The sequence below is a fragment of the Centropristis striata genome, chromosome 8 (assembly GCF_030273125.1).
Source record: "Centropristis striata isolate RG_2023a ecotype Rhode Island chromosome 8, C.striata_1.0, whole genome shotgun sequence".
Lineage (NCBI taxonomy): Eukaryota > Metazoa > Chordata > Actinopteri > Perciformes > Serranidae > Centropristis > Centropristis striata.
In genome coordinates this window covers 33,028,025-33,048,976 of record NC_081524.1, presented here as the reverse complement: position 1 = coordinate 33,048,976, position 20,952 = coordinate 33,028,025, and the positions used below count along the sequence as shown (strand labels likewise).

At 38.0% G+C, this 20,952-nt stretch overlaps 3 protein-coding genes across 5 annotated transcripts; 1 reads left to right on the top strand and 2 right to left on the bottom strand.

Moving 5' to 3' along the window:
• Positions 1-1,625: 1,625 nt before the first annotated feature.
• On the bottom strand, positions 1,626-15,506 carry trmt11 (tRNA methyltransferase 11 homolog). Of its 2 annotated transcripts, none has more exons than XM_059339168.1 (13): positions 15,439-15,506; positions 14,470-14,535; positions 14,263-14,336; positions 14,070-14,151; positions 13,841-13,933; positions 13,589-13,723; positions 13,346-13,502; positions 13,148-13,228; positions 11,976-12,140; positions 11,160-11,232; positions 10,806-10,940; positions 4,759-4,879; positions 1,626-1,950 (listed from the first exon to the last, which is right to left on the bottom strand). In XM_059339168.1, the coding sequence occupies exons 1-13, from the start codon at positions 15,457-15,459 to the stop codon at positions 1,810-1,812; spliced, it is 1,344 nt and encodes a 447-aa protein (XP_059195151.1). In that variant the 5' UTR covers positions 15,460-15,506; the 3' UTR covers positions 1,626-1,809. The 2 variants fall into 2 exon arrangements, with proteins under 2 accessions (XP_059195151.1, XP_059195150.1); XM_059339167.1 differs by lacking the exon at positions 15,439-15,506 and adding an exon at positions 15,062-15,255.
• si:dkey-29b11.3 (actin-binding Rho-activating protein-like) lies at positions 15,195-17,644 on the top strand. Of its 2 annotated transcripts, none has more exons than XM_059339170.1 (2): positions 15,195-15,287; positions 16,218-17,644. In XM_059339170.1, exons 1-2 carry the CDS (start codon positions 15,264-15,266, stop codon positions 16,752-16,754), a joined length of 561 nt encoding a protein of 186 aa, XP_059195153.1. In that variant the 5' UTR covers positions 15,195-15,263; the 3' UTR covers positions 16,755-17,644. The 2 variants fall into 2 exon arrangements, with proteins under 2 accessions (XP_059195153.1, XP_059195154.1); XM_059339171.1 differs by lacking the exon at positions 15,195-15,287 and adding an exon at positions 15,645-15,798.
• Positions 17,645-17,937: 293 nt separating this feature from the next.
• On the bottom strand, positions 17,938-20,952 carry hint3 (histidine triad nucleotide binding protein 3). The gene is made up of 5 exons (XM_059339172.1): positions 20,787-20,952; positions 20,127-20,244; positions 19,790-19,859; positions 19,462-19,588; positions 17,938-18,835 (listed from the first exon to the last, which is right to left on the bottom strand). Exons 1-5 carry the CDS (start codon positions 20,922-20,924, stop codon positions 18,788-18,790), a joined length of 501 nt encoding a protein of 166 aa, XP_059195155.1. The 5' UTR covers positions 20,925-20,952; the 3' UTR covers positions 17,938-18,787.

Below are 20,952 nucleotides of genomic sequence, written 5' to 3'. Positions count from 1 at the left end.
GAGCGCAGGGGTAATGTACATAAAGGCCTGCTGCGTCGCTCTCAGGAGATGAATAATGAGCCAGGCTGCATGTAAACTGTGGTTGGAAAACAACAAAAGCTGCTGACTAACTGTAGTGGTGTGTGGCGAGGTGGGGACGCCCTGTCATTTGGGCTCTTGCCTGCACAGGGAGGCCTCCTTCTCGCCTAAACATGCCGCCTTTGTCTGGATAACGCAGGATCTTGGCTCTAAATGCAGTTCGACGTTCAGTTTTTAGAGTATTTAGGCTCTGCTACTGAGTAGTATCCTCCTTTGAAATAAGTAAGAAAAGTAACAATCTGATCAGTAAATATAATAAGTCAGGCCAGTCTGCCACAATAAAGGCTGATATTTATATGAGGCACAAGTTATAGTTCAGATTGTTTTAAGTGGGTTGTATAAAGCACTTAGTCAGCAGTTTGACCAGCATTTTTCAAGTTCTGCGAGGTTAAATTACCGTTTTTGTCAAAGGAGTCTGGTGGCTTCAAGACGAGCCTCGATAGCTGCTTCAGTCCTCCCTGGGTTTAACCCTTTATCAGGCGAAGAACTATATTTGGTAACTTCGGTGGATATCAAAATGGGGTCGAGAAAAAAGTTGCAAATTTACTAGATTAAAGTGGCAAATCTGAGTGAAAAAAGTCGCAGATTTATGAGATTTAAAATGGCAAATCTACAAGAAAAAAAGTCGCAGATTTAAGAGATTTAAAGTGGCAAATCTGCGTGAAAAAAGTCACAGATTTACAAGATTTAAAGTGGTGAATCTGCGAGAAAATAAGTTGCTTTTTTTTCCACTTCTTTCTCTTAAATCTGCGACTTTTTTTCTTGTAGATCTGCCACTTTAATCTAGTAAATTTGCAACTTTTTTCTCTAAATGTTTTTATTTTTTATTTTGGATATCCGCTGAAGTTACCAAATACGGTTCTTTGCCTGATAAAGGGTTAAATTAAACAGGGCTACTGTGCTGCTGCAAAGGTAAAGTGGAGAAAATATTTAAACACGTGTATCACACGCTTAAACTGATTTTTTTTTCAGGTGGCTAAAATAAATGTTGCAGTTGTCCCCACAGCAGCACATTGCTGAGCTTCTGTGTCAGTGAGCTGTGTGCTGACAACCACCTACTACTGGTACATCCTCTGACTATGGATAAGTTCCTCATATATAACTTCAATAAATCCAAACGAACCCTTCAAAAGGCACAAATGGTGAATGATGGTTATAATTTAGTAAATAGGAGGAAGTATAGAATGTATTTTATCTGTAAGATTTTAAATGCCTCAATGAAAATATGGAGAGTACATCTCAGCATGTAAAAATGTCCTTTTTTAAAGTTAGCCGTTTACCAGGCAAAGAGGGAGTAATGAAAGATGCTATCAAGATGCACTATGGGAATCGTAGGACCCAATGGAGCTTAGCCTATATTCTTAACTAAAAGTCAGGATTTTATCATCTCATGGAAGTGTACCTCTAAATCCCTGGAGTAGCTTCTTTAACACTCCACAGCACGTTCCATTTAAAAATAAAATATCAACACAAGGTGCATTTTATATTCAGCCAGTATACTGTCTGGGTGTAGTAACTGTTGTAGTTTTAATAGTCAGCAGTCAGTCTTGTTTTTTATTTATTTATTTGCAAAGTAATTGGTTCAGGCATAAAAATAATCATAATTAAAATAGTCAGAAAAGTTTTTAAAAATCGAAATTATAACAAATGAGTGATCCGTTTGTTCTCCTCTTTGAGTCCATGGACAGCCACGTCCTGGTTCTTGTGTCCGTTTGTTTTCTGTAAAGACACTCACTCTCCATTGACGACAGATTTGTTGTCCTCCTTGCCACACTTCTTGTTTTGTCCGCTGAAATACTTCTCTCTGAAGGCGTTGTGTCCCTGGTAGACGCTGAAGTGCGGGTCTGCTAGATGAGACAGACTGTCCAATTCCTGTAAAGAGAGAAATGTAGAAGTTATTGCTCTCAACTGACTAAAAGGGCAATAAGAAAAAACACAGAGAAGTTATAATATTTATTGTTATTAACCACATTATACGTAGTGGAATAACAACTTTGATACATGTATTTAATTATAATAGTACAAGACTTTATTCAGCTTCCTGTCACATCTTTTAATTTACAGCTTGTTCAGGAATGTTATGAGAAGAAAAAAAATTTAAATAAATACCGACAGCTACCGGTAATGCTTACGCCCCGAAAAGGAACACATATTTAGACAAAAAAAAAAAAAGATAAAACTATATTAATACACAGATAATTTGGATGTAAAAGGTTAAACAGCTCTTTTTTCCCCCAGTCAATAAAGCAACTCTCCCACTACATGTCAGAATAATATTGGCATTACAAGGCTTGCATACTTTTTCCATGTTTGCATCAAGGAACAGCGCTGTTCTCGTGTATATTAACAATGTATATGAACTGTTATGAATCCCTTCAGTTAAACAGTTTGTCTTGGCTGTAAGGTAGCCCCTGGTCAGCGGAGGGATGAGGGGAGCAAGAGAGATGCTGGGAAGAGGAATAATGAGGTGAGTCGAGTTTGAAGTGATGACTCCAACGCTGGGCCTGTAATTTGTCAGCAACACCTCTCTTTTGCTTGCTGATGCTGCCAGGCAACCTGGAAACAGTTTCCATGACCACTCAGAGGAAAAACTGCGGGTAACACGACTGACAACGTAACCATGACCCCAAATTAATAAGGACAGCGCGACTGCAAACGCTGGAAATAACCACATAGTCTTTATACAGGTGGATGTTACTTGTATTTACTGTTAATTTGGGTAAACAAGTCATTTATTGCCACCAAACACATTTTGTCACACCCTTTAAATGAGAAAATGTGAGGTTTCAGAGATGTTTTTCTGCACTAGTTTAACAGGAAACGTTTACAGCAATTAGGCTAGCCCCATTATTGTCAAAGCACAGAAACAGTGTGGATACATGCACATGTATCACAGGCATAGAAACACATTAAGGTGTTCACACACACACACACCTAGCTGTGAACCCTGACAAACGAGTGCAGATTGAGGCCTATTTGGAAAGGAAAAACTCCGCGACCTGAGATAGATAGCAGTCAGATAAGATCAAACAGCTGTGTGTTTGTGTGTGCGTGTCATACAGGGCTCTTTATGGGAGCAATTTGGGGTTTTGAAGTGGAATGGATGTCAGATCCAAAGATGGATTGTTTTCCATACGATGTGTGATTAAGCCATTTAGAGTTCCAGTATAAAAGAAATGAGCCAATCACAGCCAGATGGTGAGGATTTACCCCAGACAGACAGAGAGACACCATCACTTCCACTGGGATGACATGTAAAAAACATACACATGTGTACGTACTATATACATGTACATGACACATACTTAAGCGGTTACATATACAAACAGCACATAAAACACATGAAAGAACAGGCAGGCACCCACATGCTCTCATTTTCCATAAACCAAGTCATATCTGTGATGCTGTTCATGCTCACACATACAAAAACAGTAAACAAACTGTGCAGCACACACAGGTTGGTACTGTCCAGATATGTACTGAGGTTGCTACATCTTTTAAAACAATACATTGGAGATGTTTTGCTTCCAATCAAAGGACGGATAAAATTAGATTATATGGTCAAGTTTACACTCATAAACACAGAAAGAAAATGGATGTTTTAAATCCTGTAAAATAACTTGTTATTCCTGCACATTAACCAAACAGCACTGCATTTATACAGCTGTGCTACTGTGTGTACAGAACCATGACATAACAGTTATTTTAAAAAACAAAAAACCTAAGACAGAATTGAACGGTGTTTGTTAAAGAGACAGCTCACCCCCAAAATCCAAAATCCAGTCATAGAAAAAATTATTAGACCACCTTTTTTCTTCAATTTCTTGTTCATTTTAATGCCTGGTACAACTAAAGGTACATCACAATGGTTTTCTTGATGATAACCAAAATCATTATCAAGAAAACCATAGAAAATATATATCAATGTAGATTGTTTTGGGGTGAGTTGTGAGTGTTGGAGATATTAACCATAGAGACGTCAGCCTTCTAAAATTAAAAAAATTAAAAATTCCTACATGAACCTTAGTTTTTCAATTGTGAACAATTTTGACACATTTTGAGCACAACACATTGACCATTTAGTTCCATTTTTTCCCAGAGTAGACAGACATCTCTACAGCAGATATCTCCAACACTCACACAGATCAAAACAATCTAAAACTGATAAACAGCCCTAAAAGTGAGAGGAAAAATATGAATATTTTGATTTTGGGTTAAGATGTTTCATTAATGAAGCACCCAATATTGTATTTCTTTTTAAAATAAGCATGCATCTCCAGACATTCTAAAGCAAAGGCCTTCATAAAAACTAACAACTGGCAACTAACAATTATTTTATTATTTTATTACTTTCATTATTGATTATTCTGACAGATTTTTTTTTATTTTAAGTAGTCATTTTGTCTGTAATATTTTGGAAAATAGCAGTTTTATATTTCTAAGTCTAAGTCTTTCTAAAGTGACTTTTGTAAATTGTCTGTTTTATCCAACTGACGGAGCAAAACCAAGTCTGTTCTAAAGTATTCAGTTTAATAACATGACAAAGAAAAGCAACAAACTCTTATATGGGATAGAAACTGGGAACAGATAACGAGTGCCCTTTTTTCTTTTAAAAGTTGCCAATGAACTGACTAACATTTTCAGCTCTAATGCAACACATTCAACAGCATATGCACACACCTCGGGCTGCTTGATCTTCTCCATGGTGATCAGCCGCCGTGACGTGTGACTGGAGAGCGTCTGCTCACAGTTACTGATGAGCCGGAGACACGGGTGAAGAGGCACCATCTCCTCACAGTACCTGAGAAGGGGACACACTTACAGTTACACACAGCAGAAAGACAAAAAAACAGAGGTAGAGCAATTCCAGCTACACCTACAGAGCTAAATGAGAGGAATGTTTAAGGCCCTTGTGAAAACAATGCACTTCCTTTTCTGTCTCCAGGCCAATAAAAGTCTGCTGGGATACAGACAGACTAATCCTGTCAAAATTACTACCTAACTTTTGCCAACTCTCCCTGCCACCCATTCCACATACTTTCCCTTTCTCCCTCCACACTTCTTTTTGTTTCTCTCTCATTTACCGAATCACTAAACTTTGACCATTGCTCGGTGAAACTAAGGTAACTTGTTTTAAGAAGCTGAAGGTGGAAAAGGTGAGTGTGACCCGACAGGTCGACTGCTGCCTCTATCATCACCAGCAAGGCCAGGTTAGGGCCTATTAACCCTTTATCAGGTAAAGAACTATATTAGGTAACTTCAGGTAATATTTTGAGAAAAAAGTTGGAAATTTACTAGATTAAAGTGGCAAATCTACAAGAAAAAAAGTTGCAGATTTAAGAGATTTAAAGTAGCAAATCTGCGTGACAAAAGTCGCAGATTTAAGAGATTTAAAGTGGCAAATCTGCGCGAAAAAAGTCGCAGATTTACGAGAAAAAAGTGGGAAAAAAAGCAACTTTTTTCTCCCAGATTCACCACTTTAACCCTTAATAGGGCACTCATTGAAATACTTGCAAATTTAAAAATGTAAAAAAAAACATACGAAAATAATATTTTGAGAAAAAGTTGACGAGATTAAGGGGGCAAATCTACGAGAAAAAATGTGTAGATTTATGAGATTTAAAGTGGTGAATCTGCGAGAAAAAAGTTGTTTTTTTCCCCAATTTTTTCTCGTTAATCAGCTACTTTTTTTCGTGCAGATTTGCCACTTTAAGTTTCTTAAATCTGCAACTTTTTTTCTTGTAGATTTGCCACTTTAATCTAGTAAATTTGCAACCTTTTTCTCGAAATATTACCTGAAGTTACCAAATATAGTTCTTTGCCTGATAAAGGGTTAACAGCGGATGATGTATGTGTTTGCATATTTGTGTCAGTAGCACTTTCTCCTCACCGCCATCGCAGGAGCAACAGTCCCGACTCAACGCCAGATTTGCACATTACAGTTTGTCTGTGCTGTTGCCATGGCCACATGTAGGCCTGTTTGGGTGACTAAAGATGAATTCTCTCCTGCCAATCAGGAGTCATTAGTGGAGAACCCGACCTGTTGAACTAGTGTTCACATCTACGTGCAGGCAGAAGTTGTCTTTCTATGTCTAGTCTACTATGTTCAATGGTGGAATATTCAGATCCCTCCCTTAACCCATTTAGGCCTAAAACGCCTGTAAAAAATGCCTGTAAAACCTCTGGGCGAATTTAAAATAACCCCCTAAAACCTGAAGTTTTTCTGGAAATTCAACAGAAGTGTCAACGCTTCTACTAAATAATAGATTTTTCAGCCTCTGTAGCAGATAGAAATGAAATTCAAAAAGTATTTGAGAGCTTATACAAATACTACAAAACGACGTATCTGCTTTCCCGGCTTTAATGGGTTAAGTAAAAGTCCTGCATTCAAAACTTCCTTAGGTGGAGGTACAAAAGTATCAGCATCAAAATGTACTTAATAATAATTATAATCTTATTTATAGAGCACTTTTCAGAATACTCAAAGACACTTTACAAATTAGTAAGCACAATTTTATTTAAAAAAAAAAAAAAAAAGCCATTCTGAATAAGTGAGTTTTTGTGTTTTTTGAAGGTAGGCAGGTCAGTACAGTCACAGATGAGTTTAGGCAAGGACTTAAAAGTGTCAAAATTAAAATTACTCAGTATGCAGAACAACCCCATTTATTGTTATTTATATTCCAAAAATATATTTGGTTTACTATTATTGATGCATTTACGTCAGCAACATTTACATTTTTTTCATGACTAAATATACTGTTGAGGTTTAATCTAAAATAAAATAAAAAATGACATATCACTTTAAATTTATCAAGTTTTGTTAAATATCGACCTGAAAAGTAACTAAAGTTGGCAGCTAAATGTAGTGCAGTAAAAAGTACAATGAAGTATAAATTTACATAAATTGGAAATACCTAAGTAAAGTACAAGTACCTCAAAATTGTACTTAAGTATGGTACTTGAGAAAAAGTACTGGAAGTTACATTCCACCACTGACTACATTAAACTGAAAAAGACACTTTCACAAAGAAACACTGCTGCTCACAGACTTTACCTGTCAGACTACATTTCAATAAAGTTTAGACGCTGTGAAAAAATATTTTAAAAAACAGAATGCAAGTTGTGAATCCTTTGCTACCTACATTCAATTGAGCATCCCAACTTTTTTGGAATCCAGGTTGCAATTTAAAACATTTGTTTCCATTTTTGCCATTAGGATGCTTTTTATTCGGTTAAGAATTTAAGGTTGGAAAAGTTGGAAACATAAATATCTTTTCTTCTCCGATTATTACACAGGACACAAAATGTTGTGATGTAAACTGTATTGACACAAAATATGTGACTTAAAATTACTCAGACATTTTGAAATTGTATTGCACAGCCTCATTAAACTCAGTTCTGAACTACAGCATTTTACAGTCTGTAATTTCTGAATAACATACTGTTGCTATGGACACAGTTCTGATCAACCATATAATCTTTTTTTATAGAGAAGTATATTTTGGCACTTTTTTCAATATTTTGTGCCAAAGTATTGATTTCTTTAGTAGTTCTTAAGTAACCTTGTAATAATTTGGATAATTTAAAGTGAATGGGTCACTATTTGGCCATAATGACTTGCTCTCTGTACATTATTGCTTACATATTGTTTGTCCCATAGTATTTTTCAATCCATCTTAATTATGCTCTCACATTCACGGCATGTAAAATGTGATGCTGAAGCAGAGGAGGGTGGCCTCTCATAGATGAGCCTGTCACTAAATGACAGATTTGCCAAAATGTCTAGAAATTTACACTGAAGTTAAAAAATGATGCCCTGAAAATATAAACATAGCTCATTTATAGTCATTTTACACATATCCCATTACTTCTGACAACACAGCCACTTTTTATCTTCTCTTCACTTGTTTATGTTGTAATTAGGTCACTTTATGGCCGTGATGACTGATATTCCATCATCTGTCTTGATACTTTTTCGTCTTTCATTTATTTTTTAAGGAGGGAGAACGGGAAGAGAGTTTAAGGGGTCTGACCTGGTCTAGACGTCGTCTTTTGCTGACAGGACTTTGTGTCACCTGTCATCACACACACACACACACACACACACACACACACACACACAGACACACACACACACACACACACAGGCTCCCCATTCTCATGAATCAGACACACACAATCCCCAGTGTTTCTACCACAGACATGGATGCAGATACACACATATGTGGGGGTGACAGAAACACGATATCTCTCTGTAGAGCCCCAGATTAGGCCCAGGAGACAGGCTACGTCTGGGCTTACACACACAGACACACATATCCAAAAACACACGTGGTATTGTACACAGAAACACACACACATACACACAGGTCAGACTGCAGAGACAGATAGTTCACATATCTGACTCGCCTGACCTCAGACGTTTATTTTGGCATGGCGCTCTGACAGGCACAGAGTCAAGCAGCGCTAGATGAGGAGCAAAGACAAATGTGTGAACATGATGACACACGTGTATGCATGGGCTCAAACACTGGACCACACACATTAATGCGTCTGTACTGATGCACACACACACAGAGACAAACGCACTGGGATGCGAGCTGCTTATTTTTTTTCTTTTGCACACATTTACAGACACTTAAAAGCAAAAAGGATGCAAGGTTATCTCATCTCCTGGTTCCAGCCCTGCAGGGGGTTTCTTCCCCAAATGTGCATTTCTGCGGCTGTCTGTTGTGGTTCATACCTTTACAGTCAAACACCTGCACTTGGAGTCAGCACTTCACTTTCTGCTAGTGCACAGAAAAGTTAACAATGCACAACTTTGTTTCAGAGGAGCCGTCTTACAGAGCCGACGTATAAAAGGAGCTGACAGTTGTGGTTAACTGTGGCCCAGCTGTTAACCTCAACACACCTGTATACTACTCTGTATAAAGGCTGTCATTCACGCAAGTGGTTACACACACAGGGCCATGTTTTATAGGAGCGGGAATGGAATAGTGCTACAGGGAAATGCAGGAAAGTAGAAAATCCAAGTGGAAAAGTGTGGTGGAAAAGTCCTTTGTGTGCCAGTCGACTGGACGCAGACTGAAAGAGCTAAAAACACACCCCGGGGTTTTAAAGGCATTTAGCAGCCCATTAACTAATTTGTCATTAGTCAGCTGATTAATAAACAGACATTCACTACTGAATGTGTTACACTTCCACTTCCACACAATTCATTTACAAATTTCAAAGGCATACTATGAAGGACTTGTTGCTTAAATACTTTCTAGGAAAAGCCTGCATAGCAGAACTTTATTATATTTCATACAATAAAAAGTAATCATGTTTAGAATATAATTTTTTTTTACTTTATGTTGTTTGGCTATTCTTTAGTGCATATTTAAACGTAGGTTGTCATGACAAGCCTGTACTGTGCAGTTCTGGTGTCTGGTCTGATTCTGCCCCCTAGTGATAGAAAATTATTATTATTTGGAGCAAAGCAACAGCAAGAGGAGCTCCCAACTTAGCCTCTAAAGACAAAGTGCTCATCAAATGTTGTATCAAAATATAAATCTCTGTGCACAGAAACCTGTTTTTTTAACAACAACAATAAAATTTGGTCACTGACTGAATTTGACGGCTCAAATAACAAAAACCAGTGAGCTGTAAAGTGTTGGATGTGACTGTGAAAGGCTAAAGTTTATTGAATTAGTGATTATAGCCGCAGGCTCATTATTATTAAAAGACCTGAAACATATCAGATTTTCAATACATAACCATTGTGGCCAAAATAATTAACAATAACCATATTGTCGCAATATGTAAAGAAAATGTTTTAAATAATAATATTGCTGATTTCAATGTCGTTTATTGTACAATTTGTGGATTATTTTTGGCAAATTAATTACACTCTATTACAAGGATAGTAAGGTGGAAAGCCTGTAACCAGAACTTTACAAAAGAAAAATTCCATCTAATGGATAGTGAGAAAATGACTAGATGAACTGATGAACAAAAGGGAGGGAGAGGCCAGAGCGTACAGGACCAGAAAGGATTTAAGAGGTGCTGGATTATTTACATGATATTATCATATGTGTGTAATTTTTTTCAAATTTTTTTTTATTGTTGTTTGCACTTAAAAAGCATAAGGAAATAACACTACAAGAAACAGTAAAAGAAAATGCAGGAAAGATAAAAAAACCCAAAGGGCTTATACGTGACCCTCCCCCTTAAACCTGTAAGTAACTATACTTTACTTAAATTACATAGCTAAATGAAAAAAAAAATAAATAAACAAAACAAATACAAAAGTGTAGAACATCTATAGGGATTTTTTTTGAGCTTGGTCTTAAAGTATTTAAAGAGGAACATGATTCTGTTAGATTTTTTATGTCATTCCACAGCACTGCACCTTGATAAACAAATGAGAATTTGGCAACAGAGGTCCTACAGAAAGGAATATGTAAATCATTCTTTCTTCTTGTAAGATGTGCATGATAATGAGAATTAAACTCAAAGTAACTATGAAAAAAGTTAGGTAAAGATGCAGGAAGGCAAATTACTTTATACATAAGAACCCCTGTTTGATACTTATTGACCTCATAAATTGTAAGTAGTAGATAGTAAGTTTAAATAATGGTTTAGTTATTTAGATAATTAACATGACATCAATATATTTGTTTTATCACAATTATCATTAATACCAGTGTATCCCAACACCCTGGACAAAACGTCTGTGTACTCACTCTGGTCTGTAGACAGGCAGCCAGTAGACGAGCCTCCCGCCCAGCACCAGGTGGTGGGCTGAGAAGTTTAACAGATCTGTGAAGATGTCACTCAGGTGGTACGCCTGTGAAACGGGGACGTGAGACTCTACAAAGCTGAAAGAAGAATCAAATAAATACAAACAAATTTAGACCACAGCAACATACATAATATAAAACATAAAGAAAGAAAGATTTTAAATGATTTCCCCTAAAAAGAATTTCCATTTTTAGGCAGCAGTACTGAGAACAAATAACAAGAACCTGATGCCATATGCCATGGAACAAATTAAGGTGCATTTTATCATTTAGTCATAGAGTATCAGGTGAACTTACATGCCATCAGGGGGTTTAGTAATGTCTTTGTGGGAGCCCGTTTTCCTTGTGGACTCACGGATACCGTACGGAGCTGACATCCGAAGAAATCAGTAGAAACCACAAACAAGAAAAAAAGTTGATCCCATCATGAGAGAAACGCACAGACATAGCTGGAGCTAATGCTTACAGCAATACTGCCCTACAAAGCAAAAAGGCAGTAACTGCATTTTTGGTCAAAAATTAGTTATTATCATTTTCATGACATTCAAGGCATCCTTTGTTATGTGACAAAACATCTTATCTTAAATGAGTGCCGTTTTGGAGAAAAATGGTAGTCGTTTGTACAGTAACTGCAAAAAGCCCTCGTGAAGTACAGCTTAGCAATGTGAGACTTTAAGCAGCTGTTACAGCACCAGAACAGCTTCCAGGTGGAAAATATTGACCTAAAATGGTCAAATTAGTTTGGTTTTGGTATATCAAAGTTGTGGCAAAATAGTTTATGGAGAATCTACTGCCTTTTTCCTTGGTATGGTGCCACGTTTTTGGTAAGTAGTACAAAGCAAGAATACAGTAACTGCAAAATAGGGGTAAAATATAAGATGAAATATGAGCATTGATATGTACAAAGAATAAGCTAATATAAAGTAACAAAACAGCCACATGTCCAATAATCTACCTGCAACTTTAAAGTCATTTTTCTCAGTTCTGCACTCTGCGTAGTTACTGCCTTTTTGCTTTGTAGGGCAGAATACTGTATCACTGATTATTATTAAAAGTGATATTATCACAAGATTTCACACCCAGTGGTCTTTTAACAATAAAGTAAGAACCTACGATCAGTGATGATGGCATCAAAGAGAGCAGCTTCCCTCCACACAGGCTTGGCTGCATCAGACACCATCACATCCAGATACATGTCCTCTCTCCCATACTGCCGCAGGTTGGCTCGGATATTTTCATCAGGTCCTCGCCACTTCTGGTTTTTACGGCTCGATCGACCTGAGAGACAAATTCAGATAGCACCTGAAATTAAGAGCAGTCAGAGCGGGGTCCTGTCTGTTCTGAACACAGAAATGACCTGAACCAATATCTGCAAACTCAAATGAAAATATTTTATTATTTTATTTTACTCACTCTAGCCTTGTGTTTGCAATATCCAAGTTCTGCACCTCTATTGAAACAACACAATCATGGCTAGAAGTAGGGAGAACTCAAATATGGCTTTTTGCAGTGTAACACTGCTATAAAATCAAAATTGGATTTTTTTGATAATTTATTTTACAAAAATTGGGAAAAATCTAATCTTTATCTACTATCCTTATTCCCCCAAAATGTGACACTGCGTAAAATGTTTTTAAAAACCCCAAAATGCATCAAATTCAGAATTAAAAATGTATATTTACAAAAAACAAAAGTTTATCAGATTGAACATAACGTTTTACCTTTTTTCCCCCCAAGTGCCTAAAAGTGTTACCAATATTGGAAATAAACCTCTACTTAAAACATGTCTCGTCCTCTCCTCTCCGCCTCAAATTTTCACAGAATTTCTGTCATCTGACTGTTAGCTGCTGGCTGAATCATTCATGGCTTGCCAGTTGCACTAAGGAGCGCAGAACTGGACTAAGGAAATGTTTTTTATAGGATCTTGTTGGTGTAAACATTTTTGGCAACATTTTAAATGATACATTTTGAATAAAGTGATGAAGTCTGAGTAGACAAACTCAACTCAACTCAACTCAACTCAACTCAACTCAACTTTATTTGTAAAGCACTTTAAAACAACCACAGCCACAACAAAGTGCTGTACATAAACAAACAGAACAAGAGACAATAAAATAAATAAAACAGAAAAAAAAACACATTCATTGCTTTTTAAAAGACAATTTAAAAAATAAAAGCAAACCATAAAACACTAAAAACAAGAGCAGAGTCTCATGCGTGGTAAAAAGCCAAGGAATAAAAATAGGTTTTAAGATGAGTTTTAAAAATGGACAGACAAAACTTACCTCTGCCATGAATAGTGTTGTAATCAATATCTGTTCCACAGACGTAGGCTTTAAAATGAGAACATGCGACCAACAGGCTCCCTAAAACACATCAAGAGACAGAACTGAAACCATTTATTGACACAGTGACTGCTGATTGAGTGTGTGACTGTCTACAGATATGTATGCGAGTGCAAGTCAGCGACAGGATGATCTTACCTGTGCCGACAAACGGGTCAAAGACGAGGTCATGCTCTTTGACCTTCGCGTGGTTGGCCATAATGAAGGAGAGCCCAGCATCCATACTGGTGTTCCCTATGAAGTGTCTGTTCTTCACACTATGGGAGCGAATCAGTTCACGCTGTCCTTCCGCTATCTGGTGCACAAGCGTATAAAGATGAATGGTGTTAAGTTATAGATCACCTCTGATTAGTGAAATCTAAACAGTCAAATGAATCTCACCCATCGGCCGAAATAGATGTAGTCTGGATGCTCAGGAATGTTGTTGGGGTCTGTGCCGTAATCTTCCAGCAAGCAGAAGATGTGCTGAGGACTCTTCAGGCTCACTGTCCCTTCAAACGGAAGATATTCCATAGCCTGGTGTGAAGATATAAATGACATTCTGCAAATAAATACCAGTATTCAAGAGGTGCATACACAAGCTTAGATTTTATTACTTGAGCTTTATTCATTTACACACATGTAAATACTCACATCAATCCTTTTGATTCTGTCTGAAAACTCCAGAGTCTTGTTGAAAGTGTAGACATTGATTCTGTACGTTGAGTCTTTTTGCATGAATGGTGACTGCAGGGGAGGCAGAGCACAAACAGGAATTAAACATATTAGCTTAGACTTGAATGTTTCACATGAAAGTTTTTTTCTAAAATAACAGGTTTGGTCTATTCAACACAAGAAGACTTTAAGCCCCAGCATCACAAACCATGTTCTCAGATGGGAAATTCAAGAGGGATGTTCTGAGTTCACTGTGTGTTCGTCCGTGACCCCAGAGTTCAAAAGCAGACCTGCACAGATAAGACGACAAGAACAATTGCCAAAGCAACAAGGAATTGCAACATTCGCACCATGTTAACTTCATTCCACCACCTGCCTTTTCACAGAGCTAAAGCACTTACTTTGCACAAACAGATCTGGCCATGATGCCGCGGACATCCTCCTCAGACAAACCATCCAGACACCAGAAAGGAGACTAGAGAGAAGAGGCGAGAAGACGAGTGACTGTGTAGGAATGGGAGTCTTACAGGACAGAAACACTCTGTGGCAGCTGCCGAAGCATAAATCATCATAGCCGATCACTTTAGGAAATAAAGATTTATGCAAACCTTTTCGGTGAAGTTTGCACTCGGTTGGAAAGGTTTTCCTCTGAGAGCCAGCAAAGCCTTAATCTCCTGCAAGAAGGAACACATACATCACAAAAACTCAAATATGCAATAACAATTGATGACACCACATGAGCACAACTGAGTACATTTAAATTCTGATCATCCATGCCCATTACTGCAATTTAAGTCTAAAATGTAATAATAATAAATAATACACCTCTTGTCTAGGTGTGCTAACATGCATATACATAAGATTTAGAGATGGCTATACACTTATTATTACAAAGAGGCTATAGAGTGAACTACCAGCCTATCAGCATGTCGATAGAGATCACAGAAGGAGGTCCTTGTGGATAAATTCGGTTTGACTGTTTTATTAATGTGTTATTAATAAGTGATCATCGAGATGTTCTCACATGAAAACAAAACTTAAATCTAATCACACCGTTTCGACAGTTAGCAAGCAGCTAATGTAGCACAGATCACTGAGCATGGTCCGTCTGCCAAACCCTGCTCTTTGCAACATTTAAACTTTGACATTCACAATAAGAGTCGGACAGATACTGAGAGTAGTTGTGAAAATGTGGTTTACCGGTAATCTGAAGTCTAGATTATCTTGGGCAAGATGTAATACAAACTGGAGGCGTGATCGACTGGTGGAGATCGCCATATTTGTTGCCTATTCAAAATACGTCCGACTTGAAACCAAGCTCTGACACAAAGTACCGCTTGGGAGAACAAATCACCATAAATGGAGAAGAATGTGGTCTTCTGTTTCAGTTTAACATACTAAAATGCTGGAAATTCAACGGTGCAAGGTGTTTGTTTTTTAAGTACGCATTTGTATATTTACCTAAAGGCGTGTAAAGAGTGTTTTGTTTTTACCTGCTGTTAGCTGGAGATTTTTAACATGAGTTGGTGACTTTGTCAAACTGTAGATACTGTATTTATTTTTTGTTCGCATGTCACCTTCAAGCAACTTTTCGTCATCAATAACTCTTGCGTTTCTATCCGTGGATAAACTCCTGTCACCTCTTCAGGCTCTAATCTGCTTTGCTTTAGAGGCACCTTCTCGCCCCGCCCTCTCTGATCACTGATTGGCTGCTCGGATTGTCTCTAATAGGCCACTGGCGGCGACAGATGTCAATTACAGCGGTTTTGCCTTTGGACAGAAAAGCATCCGCACTCTTGCTACTGTCAGCAGCAGCGGTGCTGCAGTATTGTGAAGTTGTTGTGCATAGTTGCAGTGTAACCACATGGGTGTTTTGACCTTTGGTTGCAATGAATCATTATTGCAGGAGGAGTGAGGATCGAGTCAGTGAATGACATGTAAGTTTGATCATGTTTGATAATTGTTTACTCCAAATGTTTGAAAGGTTGTTAGACAGGTCACTTTACAAAGCAAGGTGTTCACTTATAGTGTTGATGATAACCTAATAGCCAAATGATTTATACAATAATATTTTACTTTTCTTTAGTTTTGTTGATCAGCTTGTGAGTTAGAACTGTCAACAGTTACCATAGATTCATATACAGCTGAATCATAAAAACACGCCAAATACATAACAGAAGCACAATAATGAGGTAAAATATAATGTTTATCTTGACATTAAATTAAATGGTCTGGGGTAGTTGTGGTTAAAATAATGAAGCAATCAAAACAACAAAGGACTGTTATTCATTGAGTAAAACACTGTATTCCTGTGTGTAGAAATGAACAAATAAAGCTACAGTCTTCTCTTCCACAGAGAGAGGCAGAGATGGGGACGAACAGCCAGAGCACCACCATCATGGAAACAGAAGATGACGTCCCAGACCCTGCTCAGTTTAGCGAAGACACTGCAGCGTGCATTGTTTCTGTGAAAGGATTAAAAGAGAACTGGCAGAAGTGGTCCGATGAGCAACGGGAGTACCAGAAGCACAATCCCTTCAGTCACGACACCAGGCCCAGTGTGGTGGTCCCTCAGAGGGGGCAGGACGACTACGGGAGACCCCTGCAGGGGTCCATGACTGAGCAGCGGGGGAAGGATGCTCACACACACATCAGCAGAGAGGTGGAGGAGCTGTGTGAGGTGATAAGGAACATTGGAAAACCTGTAGACGAAGATGGGGATAGAAAAGTGATCACTGTGGAGTTTGGGAAACTGTTTGAGCATTACGTGACCATCTCTAATAAACTGGTGGGGATTCTTCTGCGGGCGAGGAAGCAGAGGCTGGTTGGCTTTGAGGGGGAGATGCTGTGGCAGGGGAAGGATGACCATGCAGTTATCACTCTGCTGCAGTGATCACAAACCTGTTTTTATACCTTGATTTATGTTCCATGCAGGACATGCAGTGGCATGTAACAAGCTACTTCATGGCAGCACTCACTGTGGTATTCAGTTAGCAGAGGGATAGCACTAACTATACTTCAGTGGCTGATAAACCACACCACCTACTGAGGAGTGTACGTTAGGCATACGAGTGCAGCAAGCAGAAAAAGTCACGTAAAAACCTAAAAGAAATGGAATGAGACAGTTAAAATTAGAAACGTTGATACAAATTTGGGTCATACCAGGTGAACAGCACTGAAAAAGGCCCAAACAAACAGGTGAATGCTTTGCTGATTCTGCCCCCACTATCAGCCCCAACGACAAAATATAGTGTCAAAAAATAAAATTCTGAAAGAAGAAAACAACCCCCTTCTTACTTTTAACTACCTGATGTAGTACTAAAGGCAACACTATGAGATTGAATAGTGTTTCATAACCATTTAAAAAACTCCTTGTACTTTAACAACAGTGATATGGCAGATATACTATATTCAAGTTTAGAAATATACTAGATTTGATTGTGATGCTAAATCAGGTCTTAGCTGACCAATCCTGTTTTTATATTTATTAACTGTAGTGTGGGGGGAATGGAGGAGTAAGCCACTGGAATGAAGTCAGAGTGAGTCCGAACCGAAGCCAAAGAGAACATGAGGCTGCCTGTGACAGACAATATGGTGCTATAGGATGAACTTGATCCGACTTGGCCTGGGTGCTTCCGAGCTTGTGTTTATTACAAGTGTGCTTTGTAATTTTGGTAGCCTTGTTACAGTTTGAAACTTTGTACACTTGCACTGCACCACACTGAGATAGATGTGCAATAAGCTACAAATGCAGCTTTAATAAAACGAGAACTACACAGTAAACTATGCACTGACTGATTCACACCATTATATCTGCTGCTATTCTAATAATGGCCTTTTTTAATATAAGTCAGTGGCAGAGTGATCAATTAGCAAGTACTGCTTATGGTATTGCAATAAAGAAAGAAAAGTAATATCCTGTCTGTCACTGTGTTACTGTGGGTGCTTTATGAACTGTAAACATTGACTGATGTAGTTAAACTAATGACAGGGAGAGAGAGTGTAAACTGATATGTATGACTCACTGAATGAGGAACACACTGTGAGGCAGCAATGTATTATTTATTCGAAGTTAAATAAATTCTTAAAGTGCATACACTTTCATATGGTACATACAGCATGGTTTTCTTCACATTCGTTAGTATACAGTAGCATCTTTTGGCATAATATTCACTTAATTCACCAAGCAGTTAATTTATATGATTAACAATCCAAAGACAATGCATCAAATCAAATTGTAATACGAGCATGTATTTATGTGTACCTGACTGTATCAGTACTTGTAGAGTTCATCACATGTTCTGTACTTTACAGTGTCAGAGGATGACTTTAGCTTCCGCTGTAAAGGAGCTTTTTAAATACTTCATGATGTTACTCTGTGCTCCGACCCACATCCGCTGGGTCACAAAATGCCCATCGGTAAAGAGATAACTCAACAGAGCTGAGGAACTCATGGTAGACACAGCTGCTATATATTTATATGACTTACACAAATTATTGTTTCTTGATTATACTTTTTCTCAGTGATGCATGCACAAAATCAGATTTTCAAAGCATTGAGAATGTCAGGGAATCAAAAAACTTGTGAATTATATGATATGATATATACTCAGCTATACTTGGTCCAAAAAGTAAATATATTTTTATTACAGCAGATGAATGGGGATTGTAAAAAACCCATCATTGACATGTCTGAAGCAGCAAGAAACAAGATTTGGCTTCATCCAAGCCTTCATTTGGCCTCCATTGTGAAAAGTGGTGTGTTGTTACAAATATGTCACCAGTTTAAAATACTGTCATCAGCTCTCAGCAAACAGACAGCAACTTGGTGTTAGTGTGTATCATCCAACATGACCTCTGCAAGAAGATGGATGTTTCAGTCACTTCAGAGTCAAGTACTGTAAGAACCGGATCCAGCATGAGTCATCAGTTAGTCTCTCCTTTAGTGTTGAGAAGCTCAATCAACTGGTCTGCCTGCAAAACATTAAAAAAACATAAAGAATGGAAATTGGCTGATCTGCTTGACCATAAAAGTCTCTCTGCATAAACTAAAGTACTGTGGCTACACAGAGTCTGTGTCACTGAGAGAATTACTGACCTAAATATGAGATTCATGTGTTGACTATGCAGATCAGTTAAGTCTATAATACCAGCTTTTACACTGTGAATCCTTTATGCAACAGGGAGTAGAGCCTCATTTTGAATAACGGGCTAGCCAATAAAAACACCACTATATTCTTGTATACAGTCATGAATACTTGAATTTAATATAGAGAAACTATATTTTCTACTGCATTGATTTTAGAATGAGAAAACTACTTTGAGATGCAAGAACAGTAAAAACAATTGGACTGGTGCTTCATTATACACTAAATTACTGGGTCAACATACCTTACACACTTAAACCACAGTGCCTGCAAGAGACTGACTCTTTATTTTCATGGGATAAGATGACAGTTGACCTATTTTGCTTACATGTAGCCTGATGGTGCACAATTATGGGACTGAGATGCAAATATTTTATCTTTACTTATCTTTAAATGACAGAGAATAAAATTTTAGCACTGAGGCACAGAACAAATAACAAAGAGGAGGCTTACTGTGATAAACCAATAGGAGTTGATTCTGTAAAAGAGGCGGGACATGAAGCTCATTTGACTGGCAGGTGCCAGGACATGAAGGTGTAGGTGTGTGACAGAGCAGAAAGGGGGCCAGTGAAAACCGAACCTGCAGACAAGGGACAAGTTGCCTATGATCAATCAGTTTAAGTGCCGCTGGCTCAACTATTACATCAAAGAAGCAACAGATAATCAGTCAGCAACACTTATACAGCAAGCTAAAACACTGTCAATGCAATTTCCATTAGATTAAATACAGCTTATGGTTGAAACTGTTACACTGCAGTTCCTAAGCCACTGAGGAGCTCACCTGACATCATTGAGGTCTGTTATATTGTTTTTCTGGAGGATTTCCTTCCCTTTCTCAACCATCTGCTTCACTGGATATGACAACGACAACACACACACACACACACACACACACACACACTTTTCATTTCACATTCTTAAATTGCTAATTGTAAGTCAACTGTATTTAATTAAGTTTCAGAGTAGTTAACACAAGACCCAAGTTTCACGTCACAGAATAAGTTAGCACTATATTGAACATTGTTAATGAAAGTTGGCAGGGACATGTAATGGTCTAAATATTTCAGTATAAACATTTCCCCAAGCATAAGTAATTATGTATGTAAATTAAACCTTACCCAAAGGCACATGTTCCTTGCTGAGTGATTTACAGTTCCCTACATGTTTGGTTGGGACGACCAGGTAATGGTGGGGAGCTCCAGGTTTAATGTCTCTGAAACATGAGATGTCCTCATCCTGCAGGGGAATTAATAACCAAGTCATTAAATACAAATTAATAAATCAGCTTTGAGACTGAAAGGGTATGGACTAGTCAAGTGCAACCTCTTTTGTTACCTTTATGTTGTATTATTCAAATCACCTAACTCAGCTCTTAGCCATCTCTCCTACAACTGTTGTGTCAAAACTGGACCCTTCAGTGAGAGAAGGTTTCTGGGGGGCTAAAATATGAGCTACACAAAACAGGACCAAGCTAGCACATGCCTGCACAGGGTGGACACAATATAACAATAACCCCACCGAAGATATGTGTCACACCCTACAATACAACACCTGCATAAACCTGTAGACTATTAAAAAAATAAAAAATGTGGAGGTTAAATTGCTGTACAACTTACACAGAAAATTAAACATTAGATCTACCTACATCTTCAAAAGGTCATTATTTGTTTCAGAGCTCATTCGGTTCCCTTTAAACTCAGCTGTTTACAAAGGCAACAGGCTAAAGCTAATGTTAGCTAGCCTGGCACTCAATGTTATTTAATCATCGATATTCTCACACTGTGAAGAAGCTCCGTGCCCATTTCATGGTTTACAATCTTGCAGAAAATACATTTCTTCTCATATCCTTCAGCCGGCACACTGCTGTTATTGGAAACATCAGCCTGGGCAGGTTGTGAAGTCTCGACTGCTGCCATTGTTGTTCGAGGAGGAGCTGTCAAAGTG

What these genes read in the sequence shown, in the direction of transcription:
- trmt11 (XM_059339167.1), bottom strand. Translation starts at nt 15,139, where the DNA reads ATGGCGATCTCCACCAGTCGATCACGCCTCCAGTTTGTATTACATCTT. An exon ending in ATCTAGACTTCAGATTACCG is followed by an intron (nt 14,536 to 15,061) that starts GTAAACCACATT and finishes TCCTTCTTGCAG; the next exon opens with GAGATTAAGGCTTTGCTGGC. An exon ending in GTGCAAACTTCACCGAAAAG is followed by an intron (nt 14,337 to 14,469) that starts GTTTGCATAAAT and finishes TCTTCTCTCTAG; the next exon opens with TCTCCTTTCTGGTGTCTGGA.
- si:dkey-29b11.3 (XM_059339170.1), top strand. Translation starts at nt 15,264, where the DNA reads ATGCTGGAAATTCAACGGTGCAAG. An exon ending in TGGAAATTCAACGGTGCAAG is followed by an intron (nt 15,288 to 16,217) that starts GTGTTTGTTTTT and finishes TCTCTTCCACAG; the next exon opens with AGAGAGGCAGAGATGGGGAC.
- hint3 (XM_059339172.1), bottom strand. Translation starts at nt 20,924, where the DNA reads ATGGCAGCAGTCGAGACTTCACAACCTGCCCAGGCTGATGTTTCCAAT. An exon ending in ACAGACCTCAATGATGTCAG is followed by an intron (nt 19,589 to 19,789) that starts GTGAGCTCCTCA and finishes CCTTGTCTGCAG; the next exon opens with GTTCGGTTTTCACTGGCCCC. An exon ending in ACTCCTATTGGTTTATCACA is followed by an intron (nt 18,836 to 19,461) that starts GTAAGCCTCCTC and finishes AATGTTTTGCAG; the next exon opens with GCAGACCAGTTGATTGAGCT.